Source organism: Heterocephalus glaber, unplaced genomic scaffold (assembly GCF_053883595.1).
Source record: "Heterocephalus glaber isolate CG9 unplaced genomic scaffold, H.glaber_assembly_v1.0 deba00000594, whole genome shotgun sequence".
Taxonomy (NCBI): Eukaryota; Metazoa; Chordata; class Mammalia; order Rodentia; family Bathyergidae; genus Heterocephalus; species Heterocephalus glaber.
Genome location: NW_028258151.1, coordinates 2197200 through 2212138, shown reverse-complemented (window position 1 = coordinate 2212138; position 14939 = coordinate 2197200). Strand labels below are relative to the sequence as shown.

The 14939-nt window shown below is 35.1% G+C and overlaps 1 protein-coding gene across 4 annotated transcripts in view; it reads left to right on the top strand.

The window, feature by feature from the left end:
• The window catches only part of Col19a1 (collagen type XIX alpha 1 chain), a 349367-nt gene that overhangs the window by 179785 nt on the left and 154643 nt on the right, over nucleotides 1-14939 (top strand). For all 4 annotated transcript variants that reach the window (XM_087205147.1, XM_087205146.1, XM_087205145.1 and 1 more), the window contains one exon: nucleotides 6010-6063. In XM_087205147.1, coding sequence (XP_087061273.1) covers nucleotides 6010-6063 — 54 coding nt within the window. The remainder of the gene's footprint in view (nucleotides 1-6009; nucleotides 6064-14939) is intronic.

Genomic DNA, 14939 nt, shown 5'->3' with positions numbered 1-14939 from the left:
AAATAATTTGTTTCTATTTTTTACTAATTGATGATTTGTATAAATAATGTCTTCGCTGCATGTTGTTGTCTTTTCTTTTTTCAAAAAGTAAGTACTTATTCCTTAACAATGTGAGATAAGTTAATCAATGCAGGTTATAGCTCTTCCTCTAATGAAGGGCAGACTGCTCCAAATGGAAGTAACACATCTATTCTGCAACACCACCACATAAGGAGTAAAAGTAACTCACCTGATTCTGGAATTAAGTAGGATCTGTGGATGAAGAACATAATTATCTAAATTAGATTTGCTGAGGCTATGACAATTATTCTCACCAATGCAGAAGTACCAAGAGAAGTGTAAAGAATCAGAATCTTAGCAGTCCTTCATCCTTTCAACACCTAGTAATGCAAAATACAGTACTAGATAATGCAGAATGGAAAGGCATTGAGGATATATATATCATGCAAAATATAAAGTCTCATAACAGGAGCAATAATCACTGTTGGAGGAAAGTTTGTGATGAGCACGGATGTCTCACAACATTGCAGACTCACAGGCTATGTGTTCTGTTACTTAATTTTTAGTTTTTCTAGTTTTATTGGGTGAATCAAACTATTTATAATAAAAGATTTATATACTAAATTCAGAGCATATGGAAAAAGATTATCATTAAAATATATCCCTGCAACCATGTAGACTGGTCAAAATCCATGGTGTCCCATGTCTGAAATGCTTCCAGGGGTATTGGATGAGACTGAAGAGTTTTGAAAGTACTATATGGGAGCTCAGTTTTTTAAACTATTGAAGGAAGGGTAATGTTGTTCACTCAATCAGGGAACTCGTTTACTACAACTGATAATGATTGAATCATCCTGGTCCAAACTAGTATTTCACAAGATTTTCTCTCTAGTGGTAGATCCTCTTATTGTTCTTTTCTCAGTGTCACCAGGAGAGTTTGTAAGGGCTTTTGTAAGAAAAGACTTTATTGTTCTTCATTCCAAAGACACCTATTTCCTAGTGCGTACTAACAACTGCTTGTGATAAAATGGTGGGCTTTTATATAAACAGACTTTAATTCATTTTTGGAATATTTATACATCCTAAGAAAAATTCTTTCTTGCATCATGGTAATTCTGTGCAGTAACATAAAACTGGCCGTTCCTTTAATTTAGCAATGTAAATATTCTTAAATTTCATGACTCAAAACTAACATAAAAATCACTTCCTGTGACTGGGCCATATCTATTGTATTTTTACTTATTTGCCTTATTATTAAAAGCCTTTGCAAAACATTTCTTTGTCATGGAATGATTCATTTTCAAAGGAACCAAGTTTACATGCAAAACAAAACTTTATTCTGACACCCACAACTTCATGAAATTTGTTCTTCCTGTCCTCATATTAAAGGTAGTGAATTTTTTATAAAGACATATAAATCCCATTTCATTTTGATTTTGTATATACTATCTTTTAAAAAACCCAGAAATTCCCTAGTAGTATTTTAAGAATTTATGCAGATTCTGCTTAATCTTATGTTTCAATTCTACGAAGCATATTTTAAAGTAATAATTGTAACACTTAAAATACATTTATTCTTACAACACTTTTGTTGAAGTGGGTGTTAGATATCATATGTACAGCAACATTCCTGGCAAGGGGGTGCAAGTAATACTTTAAAATGAAACTTCCATGTTTTAGTTCAGCTCCTTTCCTTGATTGAAAAATTATGAATATATCTTGTCTCTTTTCACAAATGAAAATATGTTCAAATGCAATTAATCTACCCTATTAATTCTACTCAACATCTGCTGTATTTGTTAAACACTTCAAAATTTTTTTCTGAACCATTTAATTCTAAGTAATTTCTCAGTTAAATATTTACATGGGCTTCCATGATTATAAGCCTTAGCTTGTCTTAAATAACCAGCGGATTGTCCAGAGAGTGTTATGTGAAATGCTACACATTGTAATCGCTATGTATTGGAATTTAAAATGGTTTGGCTGGCTCAGACTGTTTTTTGCATATTTTCATCTTAGCCAAAAGTAGTAATAGCCTTCTGAATTCCATTCTTTTTCAGCATTTTAATATCCAGAATTCCATTGGATTAAAAAAATGAATGGCTATATAGACATATCCAGATGTTTACATCATGAAAATGCTAAATATGTTCTCATTTCTCTTTCAAAAAGTGATAAATATGTTTGCAAAATTTTAGAAATAACTTAATTTATTGTTCTTTTTATGGCAGATTAAGTAGATGGGGAAAGTAGAAAAATAGACATTCTTTGGCAAATTAAGTCAAAGAGAATCTGCATAGATTATGCAATGTAGCATGTATACAGATAATATGATTCTCTAGGAAAATTATCCAAATACATAAAACATCAAGTAGTTGTCAAAGAAGTGAATGAGTTTCAAAATAGAGAAGATTTAGAGTATATAAATGATTCATTCTTAAACGAACTAGTATAAGGCAATCTTAGACCTAATAGAATGGAATGATCACTTTAGCATAAGACAAATAGGATTTAAAGTTCTTCAGTGTATTATTGAAGTCCAAGTTAGATAATAAAAATAATTATATGTAGAGCAGTAAACTATTCCCCAGCACCAACACCAGTATTGCTGTACAGTGGTTTCTTTTTTATGATCCTGTCTACCACGTGTCTATTAAGTTTCTTCTATAAATGAGCTGAAGGACAGTATAAAAGGGGGCTTCTGTCTGTCAGAAGTCACTGTCAAAGAATAAGCAGCTGACATGCAATGAGATATTTACAAAGCCAGATTAGGAAAGAAAACTGGAAAGCGTTCTGACACAAATGTTAATCTCGACACAAGTTTCATTTAGGTAAGCTGAAGCTTAGGTCTATCAATAATTTTCACAGTAAGTGAAGAATAAACTCATTGTTTGACCTTACTAAATGGAAGGAGTAGTGACCTGGATGATTGCATTAGTGAATCATCCTCAAGTTATAATTTCTTACTTTGGGAAATATATGATTTTTATATAGTTGATTGATCTATGTTTTACTAATGACAGTATTATTTTTCTTTGTAAATCTCAACTAATGTTCAATAAAAACAGTTGAAAAATGTTCTGAACATTAGGAAAATATGGCTAAGACTAAAAATAGGTCATGGATAATTTTAATATTAAGTGATACATTAAAGATTAGAAAAAAATTTTCCAATTTTGTTTATTAAAAAAAATCCAAGTCCTAGATCTGGCGTAACTGAAGGGGGTTCAGAGTTGTTCACATTCAAAGACATGTTAGTGGGTTTATGTTTGGACTTGATGCCATGTCTTAGTACTTGGACCTTGCACACAGGAGGTTCTCTTAACTATTTTTAATCAGGTGAATATATAACAAATAAAATTTAATAATTTTACATTTTATAGAGTTTTGCTATATAATTTTCCCAACTAGTAAAAAAAGTAATTTTAATTATATTTCTTAGAATTAAATATATTCCCTTGATGACATTATGTGTGTGTGTTTCAGTAACTCATGTCAGAAAATGCTGAGAGAGCTATCAGCATTTAGATGAACATCAAAAATGTTACAGATTGACTAGTGAAATGATGTTTTCTTCAGGGTAAGAGGGAAGAGTTTAATCTAGACCCAAAATTGTGTCAGGCTTATAAAATATGACACAGTTCCCTGTAATTCTATTGTAATTAATACTTGATGTACTTGGATTTTAATATTTGTTATTCTTATAAATGCTAGAAATTTATTATCCAAATGTCTAGCTACCCAAGTTTCCTTGTTTATATATTGTTTAATAGGTATTTTTTGTCTACAAAAAGAACTGATTTTTTTCATTCCCAGGGTTTTATTCATACCCAAATCAGTAAAATACAGGTTTCATGTGCTTCTGCAATATTAGTCTCTTCCAAAAACAGATAAAAGGAATAGAAATAATAAATGCATGAATCTTATTCATCTATTCTGAAGGAGTCAAAGATTTGGGGAATGAAATTGGTGACACATGCAGCATTTTTGTACTAAATGCTCTTTGAAAATTAGGGACAATAATTAATGTTCAATTCTGACAACTTTAATCAAATGAAAGCTATCTCAATGAAAACTTAAAATGTCTTATTTTTTCTATTCAAAATAGAATTAAATGGTAAAATCATAATATGGCATTTATAAAATTTTATGTGAAAAAATTAAAAATGGATATATACATAAATAATTAGGGGTCATCACAAATATATCTAGTGTTTTAGTTTAAAGGTAGTGATCACTTTTAATGAACAAGGTCATATTATAAAAATGAATCCTCTGAATCTGAAGATAGAGTGAATGCTTACCTGAGGCCTTAGGTTCAATCCCCAGTACCAAAAACAAAAAACAAATAATGCTAACCATTTTGAAATTAGATAACACGAGAATGTTTCTTCTAGAATTAGGGTGAATTCAGATTTATTTGAATGTGTACTACTAGAGTATTGCATTGATTCCAAACCATTTTTAGCACATTTAATATATAATTGATTACTCATAAACATTTGGAAAACCTTTTACATCTTCAAACAAAAACAGTGGGTTGACTGGAATGGATTGATTCTCCAGTGTAGATTGTTTTCATTCAGCCATTAACAGACATAAATCATGATGAATAAGACACAGATTCTACCTATTGCAGCTTTGGTGAGAGAAACCATTACCTGCACAGTCACTTAAGTGAAATTACGATAAGCACTTTAATGGAAAAGTATGAGGCACTCTAACACCAAAATGGGCAACTTGTGTGCAGTCAGAGAAGGTAAAATGGGGTTTTCTTAAGAGCAGTCTGGCTGTGGTGTAAAATCAACTAACAAGATCTTCAGATGAGCAAGAAGAGATAACAGGAATAGCAGAGATGGAAAGAAATAGATCCAAGTATACTTTGGAGATAAAAATCAACCAGACTTGGTAACTAGATATGAAGTGTAAGCCTGAAACAGGACAGTAAGGAGATTGAGTTCTAGATCTCTAGCATGGGCACTAGGAGGGTATTGTGTGCATTCACTGAGGTTCGGAATCCTGCAGGAGGGTCCAGTCTTGCAGGAAGTGGCCTGACTTTCGTGCTTGATGTACTAAATTTGAGACGCCTGAGTGGAAGGTGATTCTGTCAAATAGGCAACTGGATGTTGGATCTGTATCCAACTCGGAAAATAAACTGAGATATAAATCTAGGAATCATTGGTTTAGAGAATCTGAAGTCCGTAGTCTATAAGATTGTGGTAAAAGAAGGTGATGCAAGAAGAAAATGAGCCTAACATCACCCACATTTAAACCATGTTTGCAGGTTGAAAATGAAAGAAGGAAGCAAGCAGCTGTAAAGACAAAGAAGATGGAGACATAACTGCTGAAGAATAAAACAAAATAGCAAAATTGTTTTGAATGTCATGCTAAGGAGGAATTTTACATAACAGTAAATATAAAGACCGAGAGACCTGACTTCCAAATTAACAATATCTAGGATTTCCTGGGACTTTTTTATGCTCTGAAAAAAATAACCTTCCTTACCACTTAATATAATGAGAAAATGTTTTAAACAATCTCCATGATACAAGTTAAATGTTACAGACATATGTTTGAAACCAAATCTATATCATGTGTTTTCTTAAAAGATACTTAGAAAGCTACTCTCAACCAAAAATGTATTTTTATTTATGGAATTTAACTATACAAAGCGATATTTTTTTCTGCTTGCGAATATTGTTACCATTTATTGATGGTAGTTTGGTAAAACGTGGTTCTGATGATATGGGATGTTTTAACTGGTATGTTTAATCTCATTCCTGGTTTGGAACCACTTTTATTCTTTCTTGTGCTTAGCTACAAAGATAAACCAGACAATGAAGGGGAATTTATAATTATTAATATATTGTGCAGTTTAAACTTAGAAGAGCTCAAATCAGTTAAAAAGTTTGGTTGAATTAGAGAAATGAGCATTAATTTTTATAAGACTCTTTGTGAAGCAGGTGTACTTGAAATGGTCAATTAATGTGTGTCCCTTTTTCTTCATAGGGTTCCGTAGGGATACAGGGCCCCCAAGGTCCACCTGGAAAAGAAGGTCAAAGGGTAAGTAAACTTGGAACAACTGATAAACATCATTAATTCAGGGGACAGTTGTTTTTTAAAAAATACCAAACTATAGCAAGCAGATGGGTATTATATCAGCTCTCCAAAGGCTGAAATTTAAGAGTAGAGAGGTTGTATTTCAGAAAATTGTAAACTTTTTCAAGATTGGCAGCACAAATGTAGAGGTAATTGTTTGGATGAAAAGAATCATCTCTCGTTCAATCTAGAGCACTTTGGTTATACTGTATTTCCTGTATTCGAGTTAAATTAATGAGTATCTTTGTAAAAGTCCAGCCCATTCATGAATTCAATAAAAACTGTGGTTATTAGCTGTTGTATTGGTCAGCTTTCCCATTGCTTGGACCAATACTCAACACCCACAGCTTAAAGGAAGACAAGTTTAATTTGCCTAACAGTTTCAGAGAATCCAGTCCATGGTTAGTGGGCTCCAAGATAGTAACATCACAGTGAAAGGGAATGTTGGAGGAAAGCTGCTCACCTCATGGCATCCAGGAAGCAGAGAGCAGGGCAAGTGTGGCAGAGAGGAAGGGTGAGGCACCAGATGCAGTGCCCACGGTCACGTCTCCATGGCCCACCCGTACACATTCAGAAGTGCACTTCACTAATCCTGAAGGTGGCTCCCAAGCCAACCAAGTTGACAGTTAAGCTTAACCATCACAATTACATTATTTAGCCAAATTATTGATATTACTTTCTCTTTGCAACTCTCCTTTCATTATTATTTATTGCCTTTAACAGAGATAAAGTAGTGAGTGAATAAATTGTAGTTCCATTTGGAAGTATTCCATGACCTTTTGTCCCTAGTCTGTCTCAGCGTCCTCTTCCCTCAGTGAAAGGAAACCCTGTGTGGGTGCTGTGGCGGCCGGCTGCTTCCACTTGGTCCTGGTGGCTTATTATTACTACTATTTGCAAATCACTTCAAAGGCTAAGAACAATTTATATGCTTTCTCAAATGATTATTTATAAAAGCTCTTTCTGCTAGATGAGGCCAATGAAGATTCTGTAACTTACGACTTTAGGTGACTTGCCTAAACTTGGACTTCTGACTCTAGATGCCATGATTTCTTCTGTTGTCTTGGTACATTAACCTCAAATCTATTTTTAAGTCACAGTCAGTTATTACCTTCAGTTCTGCCCTCTGGTAAATAAGTATGTTTCTTCCAGTACTTCAGAGTCCTTCAAATGTTTATGGTCCAGTGGTGTATTTTATACAGGCTTATCTTTATTGGGTTCGTAAAATCCCAATTCCACTCCTTCTCTTCTTATATGGATTGCTGACACCCTTCCAGGCTGATAGTCTTTCCAGAAAACATTCATTGATCTTCTGGTATCAAGAGTGGGACCATACATGTGGTCTTATTTAGAAGGGAAGGAAATGTGGCAAGTAGGCCAATTACCACAGACAAGTTTCTTCTGTTGAAGCCTAAACTGAGTCAGTGTTTCTTGTCTGGTGTCATAATTTTGACTTGTACTAACATGAGGGAAATTAAGAGGTCCTGGCTTTTATTTTAATGAAAACTTCTGCCAACTCAGATCTTCACCTCTCCTGTTGTTGAGCAGTTGCCTTTTTGAATCAAAAAATAGGAAATGATCTTTGTTGTTGTTTTTATTTGTATCATCTGGACTTTAGTCTCTAATACCATTTTATTGTTTGGAAGTTGTGTGGTTGGTGTTGTTGAAGAATTTGAGCCAGGCATGGCGCAGCATGCCTGTAATCTCAGCACTCAGGAAGATGAGGCAGGAGGACCACAAGTTCAAGGCAAGCCCGGACTATGCAGTGAGACCCTGTCCCAAGACAAAAAAAAAAAAAAAAGAAAGAATTTGAATCCTGTTTTCCAGTGAAATAGCTACCAGCTTTATGTCACCTTGAAATTTAATAATTTGTTCAAATCATTAATAAATCTAACCAGAGCAGGGCCAGGCAACCCTGTGTAGAGACCAGCATAGGCCTGCCAACTTTCTACCATGGCTGTTCTTGTGACAGGATAATCAAGTCAGGTACAAGAACTCTACCTCCTCCCTACTCGCATTTCTTAATTTGGTTTAAAAGATAGAAGCTTGTTAGATACTAGCTGAAATGAAAAAATATTCTAATGGACTTTAAAAAAAATATGCTTCAAATTGAAATTGTACTATCAAAGCTAGCATTTCAGAAGATGGGTTGAAGAATAAACATGTATTTTTCATGATGATTATTTGAATTGTAAAATTTAGCCCTTAGTTTATGCAATATACTCCATTTATAAATGTGAATCAGAGAATTTTGTATTATCTTGATTTTATTTTCTATCAAGTGTAACTGTCAGAAAAGAATACAGTAGAATTTTGTAGTCAGCATTAGGCATAGTTTGTTATTGTTGCTATGTCCCTTCTGTAAATACCATATCTATCAATGAAAGTAGCTAGAGTAGATACTACTAACATTACCGACACTTATAAATGATTTCCGTATATGCTCAGTGATTTGTTCTACTTTATAGGCTACTTGAACAGGAAAGAAATTAAGAAATAAAACATTCTTACATATTTATGTTTGGGTCCATCTGAATGTCACCATTTCCTCTCTGCTCAAGAGTTAGGTAACCCAAAGCTTCAGACACATAAATGGATTTGCATGTGTGCCTGTCTATGTGTCTATGTGTATGTGTATATGAAACTTCTCAAAACTAAGAGTAATAATTTTTTTACTGTGGTTTGCTATAGAATACAAACATTAAGAAATCTATGAGCTAAAAAAAATTAATCCATTTTCAACAAAACCCTTAGTATTTTGATTATAGGTGTTTGCTGAGGAAATAATTGACTATTATTAATGATATTAAAATGAAATATAAAAAATGTATCAAGCCTTATGCACTTCTAGGAATAATGGTCTTAATGAATGGACATCAGAAAAAAATCACTGTCTCGGTTTTCCTCAGTGATTAAATAGATAGTAGCCTCTGTGCTACCAATATCTCATAATTAAGGTGAGTTTCAAACACAAGTGTCACATATAAATGTACTTTGGAAAATTCCAGAATTATAGAAGCATGTTAATATTACCACTATTATTTTTATTAGAATATGAGAGTTCTGACTGATAAATTGCTTTTCTTGTTCTTTTCAACCTTTTGTGTAAAGTTTCTGTAGGCAGAAGAGAACAGTAATTTTTGCAAATACCACAGCAGAATTTGTTTGAAAGTTTTATTAGTTTGTTTTATTCTTTTCATTGTCTTTTAAGCTACTAACTCTTCATTTATTAGCTACAAATCTTAGTTTATAAACTTAGTTATAAATATTTAATAGCTGCTCTTCAACGTTGTACTATGGCAAAATATATCTGAGATTTATGAGTTGCTTCTTGCCTTATCCTTGTGATTTTCTTGGACTCTTTTATGTGCCATTAATTTTTTCTTGTTTACTTTATTATCTTTTTGAAGTCTGACAAGTAAAATACTCATATTTAAGTCTTGTTTGCTTTATAATCGATACAACTTTTGGAATCCAATTAATGCTACAGATGAGAGTGGGGAGTGGGAGCAGGAAGGACAACGGGGCAGGGGTGTGGAGGAGGTAGGGCTTCTGTGGGGGTCTGGAGAGTGTTTATCCCAAGATGAGGACAGAGAGGGCCAAAAGGGGAAGCAGGATACAGCAGGGCCAAGAGTCAAAAACAAGTCTGAAGATTTGTGGTGGTTCAGCAGAATTGAAATCTAGAACAAAGCCAGCAGAGAGACATTGGATAAGAGAAGTGGCTGTAAGCAGCCGGTTGAGAAAGAAGTTTTAACTGAATAATGTGGAGGGCACTGGGGAAAAATTGGGGGAAAAAAGGTATAAGGAAATGAGCGGGCAGATTATGAGGCAGAAGGGGCAGCAATGGGGAACCTGGGGTGGGTGGGGGAGGAACGGGTGGAAGCCAGAGAAGTGTCTTCCTGAAAAGCAGAGTGTTTCACCTTAGCTGAGCATGTTCATATGCATGGATGCTAAGGGGAAACATCTTAAAAGGACTGGCATTTGTAAAAACTTTCTGTGAGATGTGTATTCCTTGAGGATTTCTCAGTATTCCTAATAAAAATCTCTTAACATATAAAGAAGATAGTAATCACTTTAACATAACCTAGGATTTCCCTTTATAGTGACAATAAACGTGTGTGTGTGTCTAAATGATCTCAAGGTGAAGGATGAAACTACCTTGGGGTTTTTAAAAGAAATCACTTGAGGACTCTGGAAAAAGCATTTGTGTTACTGCCCCGCAGAATCTGAGGGGTTGGCGCATAGTGTCATCTCACTCTTCCTGCTGGGTCCTAATTTTAGTCCTAAACAGAAATTTTGCTTTAATTTTTTAAGAATTCCCTTTATCCTTTCCTCTGGTTCTAGACTATCCTCTCTGCTAATGCCTGTCCTGTACCTCTCTCAGCAAACCTTCTGATCGCCTCCTTCATAGATTTTCTGCAGTCTTCACTTCCCGCCAAGGGCTCCCTCTAAGCCCTTCTGGGATCAGGATTCCTACCATACTAAACACCACATGGAACCTGAGCCTCCTTAGTCCCCAGCCCTGGCGGGAGGTGTCCCCTTGCACTTGCCCAGACTTGACGATGGCAGAGGAACTGGGTCATATTTCTTTGATGAGGTGGGAGCCCTGCTGAAGTGGGCGAGACAGGGCAGCAGTCTGCGGCTCTGGTGCGTGTAGTCCAGAGGCAATTGCCCATCTGGGTCCCACTGCCAGGATCAAGTCCATCCGGGCCAGTGACCTATCTGGGCCAGTGCTTGGGCCTCTGACACTTGTTTTCTTATTTAGATGGAGACTGCAGTAATACCTACCCCATCGGGCTGTTACAGGACTGTGGCAAGTGTGTGCTCCTGTTATCTTTATTTTCTCCTCAGCTTGGTGACCTGAGGATGCTTGTAGAAGGGAAGGCAAGTGGATAAAATCAGAATACGAGGACTGATTAAGAATAGTAAATAAGGTGAAAGGACTGTCTTCACTACTGCTTCACTAATACTGTTACTTCACTACTACTTCATTGAACTCATTTTCTTTAACTTTTACCTGAATCCTTGCTTTATCTTTAGATCCTAGCCCATGTTTTAATGCCTCGGAAGCTTCCTGAGGTCCATTCCGTGTTTATCCAGCTTGACAATTAAATTAAGTATATAAAAAAAAGCTTACAGATGTGGAGTAGAGATTATTTCCTTTTCCCTAAAGAAGAAGGGATGAAGATGGGATCCTTACTGTGGAGTAGCTGAGGCCTCCCCATTTGTTCTATAAATCAGTTCTGCTGATCATGTATAAATTTACTAGGACTTTCGTGGAAAAACATTTTATTTTTCTCTGTTTATTTGTTCCTGAACTAGGTTATATGCTTTGTCTACAACAATATAAGTAATATAAATTTCATTCTAATAATTACTGGGTCATACTGATCCCATTAGGAAAGAGAACAACAAAATCAATGTTTCTAGGATATCACTTAGCATTGAATTCATCCAAGCAAAATTTTTATTAAGCTGTTTGTTTTATGGGTCTTAATATATTTTTCAAGTGAAATTATGACTCTATAGACTAGCCAGGTTCAGTGAAAGGTTTATCGAGCAGAGCGAGTAACTCAGACCTGCCTCAGTGTTCAGTAAAAATAAATAATAAAAAGCAGTACTTACTACAAGATAGTTTATTCCAAGTGCTAACTATGCAAATGACTTCATCAATGAAAGAAGTCTAGGTCCTGGTAGAAACTGCTCATTTTTAGAAATTTCACATCCTTACGGAGCTTAAATCTGGGCAGGGGAGCTTTACAGAGAAAAGAACAAATAGTAATGAATTTACTTCAGGAAGTAATTTGATTAGTTTCACATAAAATGAGGTGTAGACATAAAACAGTCATCTTACTCATCATGTATTAAAAGTAAACGAGTAGAGGTTAAAAAAAAGTAAAATAAAATTGAAAAATTTTAAAAAGTTTAAAAAAAAAGTAAACTTGACCTTAAAATGTACAATAAGGGTATTCATGAATTCTGCTCATTCACCAGCACTGTGACTGGTATCCTTGCATCAGGAATGTATAGAATCAATGAGAAAAAGTGAAAAGTTATTTTAAATAGTTTTAACTCTGGTCCTGGGTAGAACAAAAATATAGGAAAATAATTATCTTTTTTACTTAAATCTACACGTGAATATACGTGTTATAAATATTCTGGATTCTATAACCAGGGGTTCATTTTTACTGCAAATGATATAAACTTTCTAGCATACAGATGACATTTTCTGTTTACTTTCTACAAAATCTCCTCAGGATGTCTCCCTGACAATTATCTTGAGAGTTTGCAAGACATGCCATTTTGAGTCCTATCTAACATTTCTAGATGTGTAACTGAGAAATCATGTACTCTTTTCAGGTGCCAAGCAAGAGCTGTATAACTGCTCTAGAACCTTGCTTGAATTTACAAAACCAAGTAGAAGTTTCAGTGGAAAAAGTAATCAAATCTGCATTTATCCCTACATTCCTATTTGCAGAGCTCTACAGTAGACTTTAGCTCTTTGACCCAGGGCTGAATCACATGTAGCTGCTGAAGCAGAAGAGTAAGAAAGACAGGAAAGAGGCTGATATATGTTAATGTAAAGCAAATGTCTACACAGAGGTAGCTGAGTACTAAGGATAAGTATCCTCTACTTTTGTCTCTCACTCTGATCCTGGTAGGAAACATAAATCACAGGAAGAAGATGTTGGAAGACAACTTTCAGCCTAGTCTAATTAAAATCAGAAGAAAAAGAGACAGTACCAGACATAGCCAGCGTTGTTAGCGCAGGTCATAGATACAGTTAAGTATCACAGCTGGTTAATGACAGGGTGCTCGGGTCCATTGTGGTAAACTTCACCATAATTAGTGGTCTCTGTAGTGCACTTAAAGCAGAAGAGACAAAATGTTTTAAGAAGACTGTCAAAGAGAATAAAGAAAGAAAACAAGTTTGTGAAAAAATAGGTTTATTCCAATAATACTTTTATAGATAGTAAAACCACAGTGAGCTGAGGTACTTATGTTCATTTAAATAAAGGGCCAAATGATGTACTAGAACAAAATAACTTTATAATTTATCTCTGTTATTTGTATTAGTAAAGAGAAAATGTTGCATGTTTTTTCAAATAAGATACTGCCTCCAAATGGCTTGTTATTGACGTGAATAGACCCAGACCTTCTCATCACCTGGGAGGAAGCACAGTATTTCTTAGGGGCTCAAAGAGGCAACCCCCAGTCCCTGAGGCCCAGAGCTTCCAAGGGATGAGTCTCGGGGAGGGGGCTGGAGCCACTTCAGGAACATTAAATCATCACATATTAGAATGAAAAGGAACCTGGGGTTTCATTCCAGCCTACCAAATCAGGAAACTGAGGCCCAGGAAAGTATAGCCATTCCCCAAGACTTCAAGGCTATTTATTCTCTTTAATTGTTCTGTATAACAAACACTATTTTGTGGTCCCACACCAAAACCCAGATATATATGTCTTTAAAATATTAAGAAAAGAATATTAGTTAGGTGTAGTGGCACATACCTATAATCCCAGCCCTCTGGGAGGCTGAGCAGAAGGATCACAACTTTGAGCCCAGCCTGAGCAACTTAGTGTTTCAAAATTTAAAAAAAAAAACAACAGTGGGCTGGGGATGTAGCTCAGTGTGAAGGACCTGGGTTCAATCTCAGTACCACAAAAATATATATTAGTAATAATAATAAACAAAAATAAAAATAGAATGGAAAATATTACACATTTAGCCAAAGCACTGACTTACAAACCCACTTTATTTTTTTGATTACAGGGGAGGAGTCTAGATAGATATAGTTGACCCTTTTATGGTTCCCACCCATTGAAAAGTGTACCCTCTGTTCCCACTCCCTGTGCAAATTCATGACTTCAGACCAATCCCTGGAATCTGTATCTTAACTTTATCTGTTCACCACAATTTAGCCCTCATGTGTTATGGGATTTAGCCTGAAGCACTTCGAATGCACTTTGGTGACAGCTGTCTATGGAAGGGCCTTATAAATATTACCTACTTAGCCTCCAAAACACTTAAGGAGGATGGAAAGGAGAAAGCCTTTTCTGCCAAAGTGGAGATACGCTACTGCTCCTGCATGGGTGTCTTTTTCCAGAACATCACAGTGAACACATTAGTAACTATTTGGTAAATTTGCCACTGAAAATGTCAAGCAGAATGTTATTTATCCACTTGAGAAACAGTGAGTATGTGTGAGTGGCTGCCAAAATCAAGAATTATTCGCAAATTATTAATCAGTTTGAGAAATATAAACATACACGTTTTTCACAAATGCAAAACACTTGGAGCATGAGATATTTTTTGGCCTAATGACTTTGAAAGCCAGAAATTTGTGTTTCCAATAATCAGGTCCTCAATTCTGAAAGACCCTGTAGCATTTTTAGTTACCTTAGGTAACAGCCCCAAATTCTCAAAGCAAGTTTAATTTTACAGCTCTTTAGTTTTCTCAATTTATTATATTGAAATTCTCAGAGGAGAGTAGCAATTACAAAATAAATGTGATGCAACAATTCTAAGAAAAGTGGGAAATTTCTCTTCTGTGGGATATAATTATAGTGTCTGGGTAATAGTAGAGTAGTTCTTTAATTCTGCAGAAATAGCTTATAACCTGCTTTTGCACATTTTCCTTAAGGACCAGCACATTTTTACTTGAGTTCTTTTATGAATGGTTATGGATACATTTTGTATCCACTTTTGGTATATTCAGTACAAACATATACACACATGTTTACACAATCACCAACATGTTGTGTTATCACTTGTGGTTCCAAAATCACTAAATAATACACATTTTGAACACTGGCAAAGATTGTTGTTTGTATTGTTTATG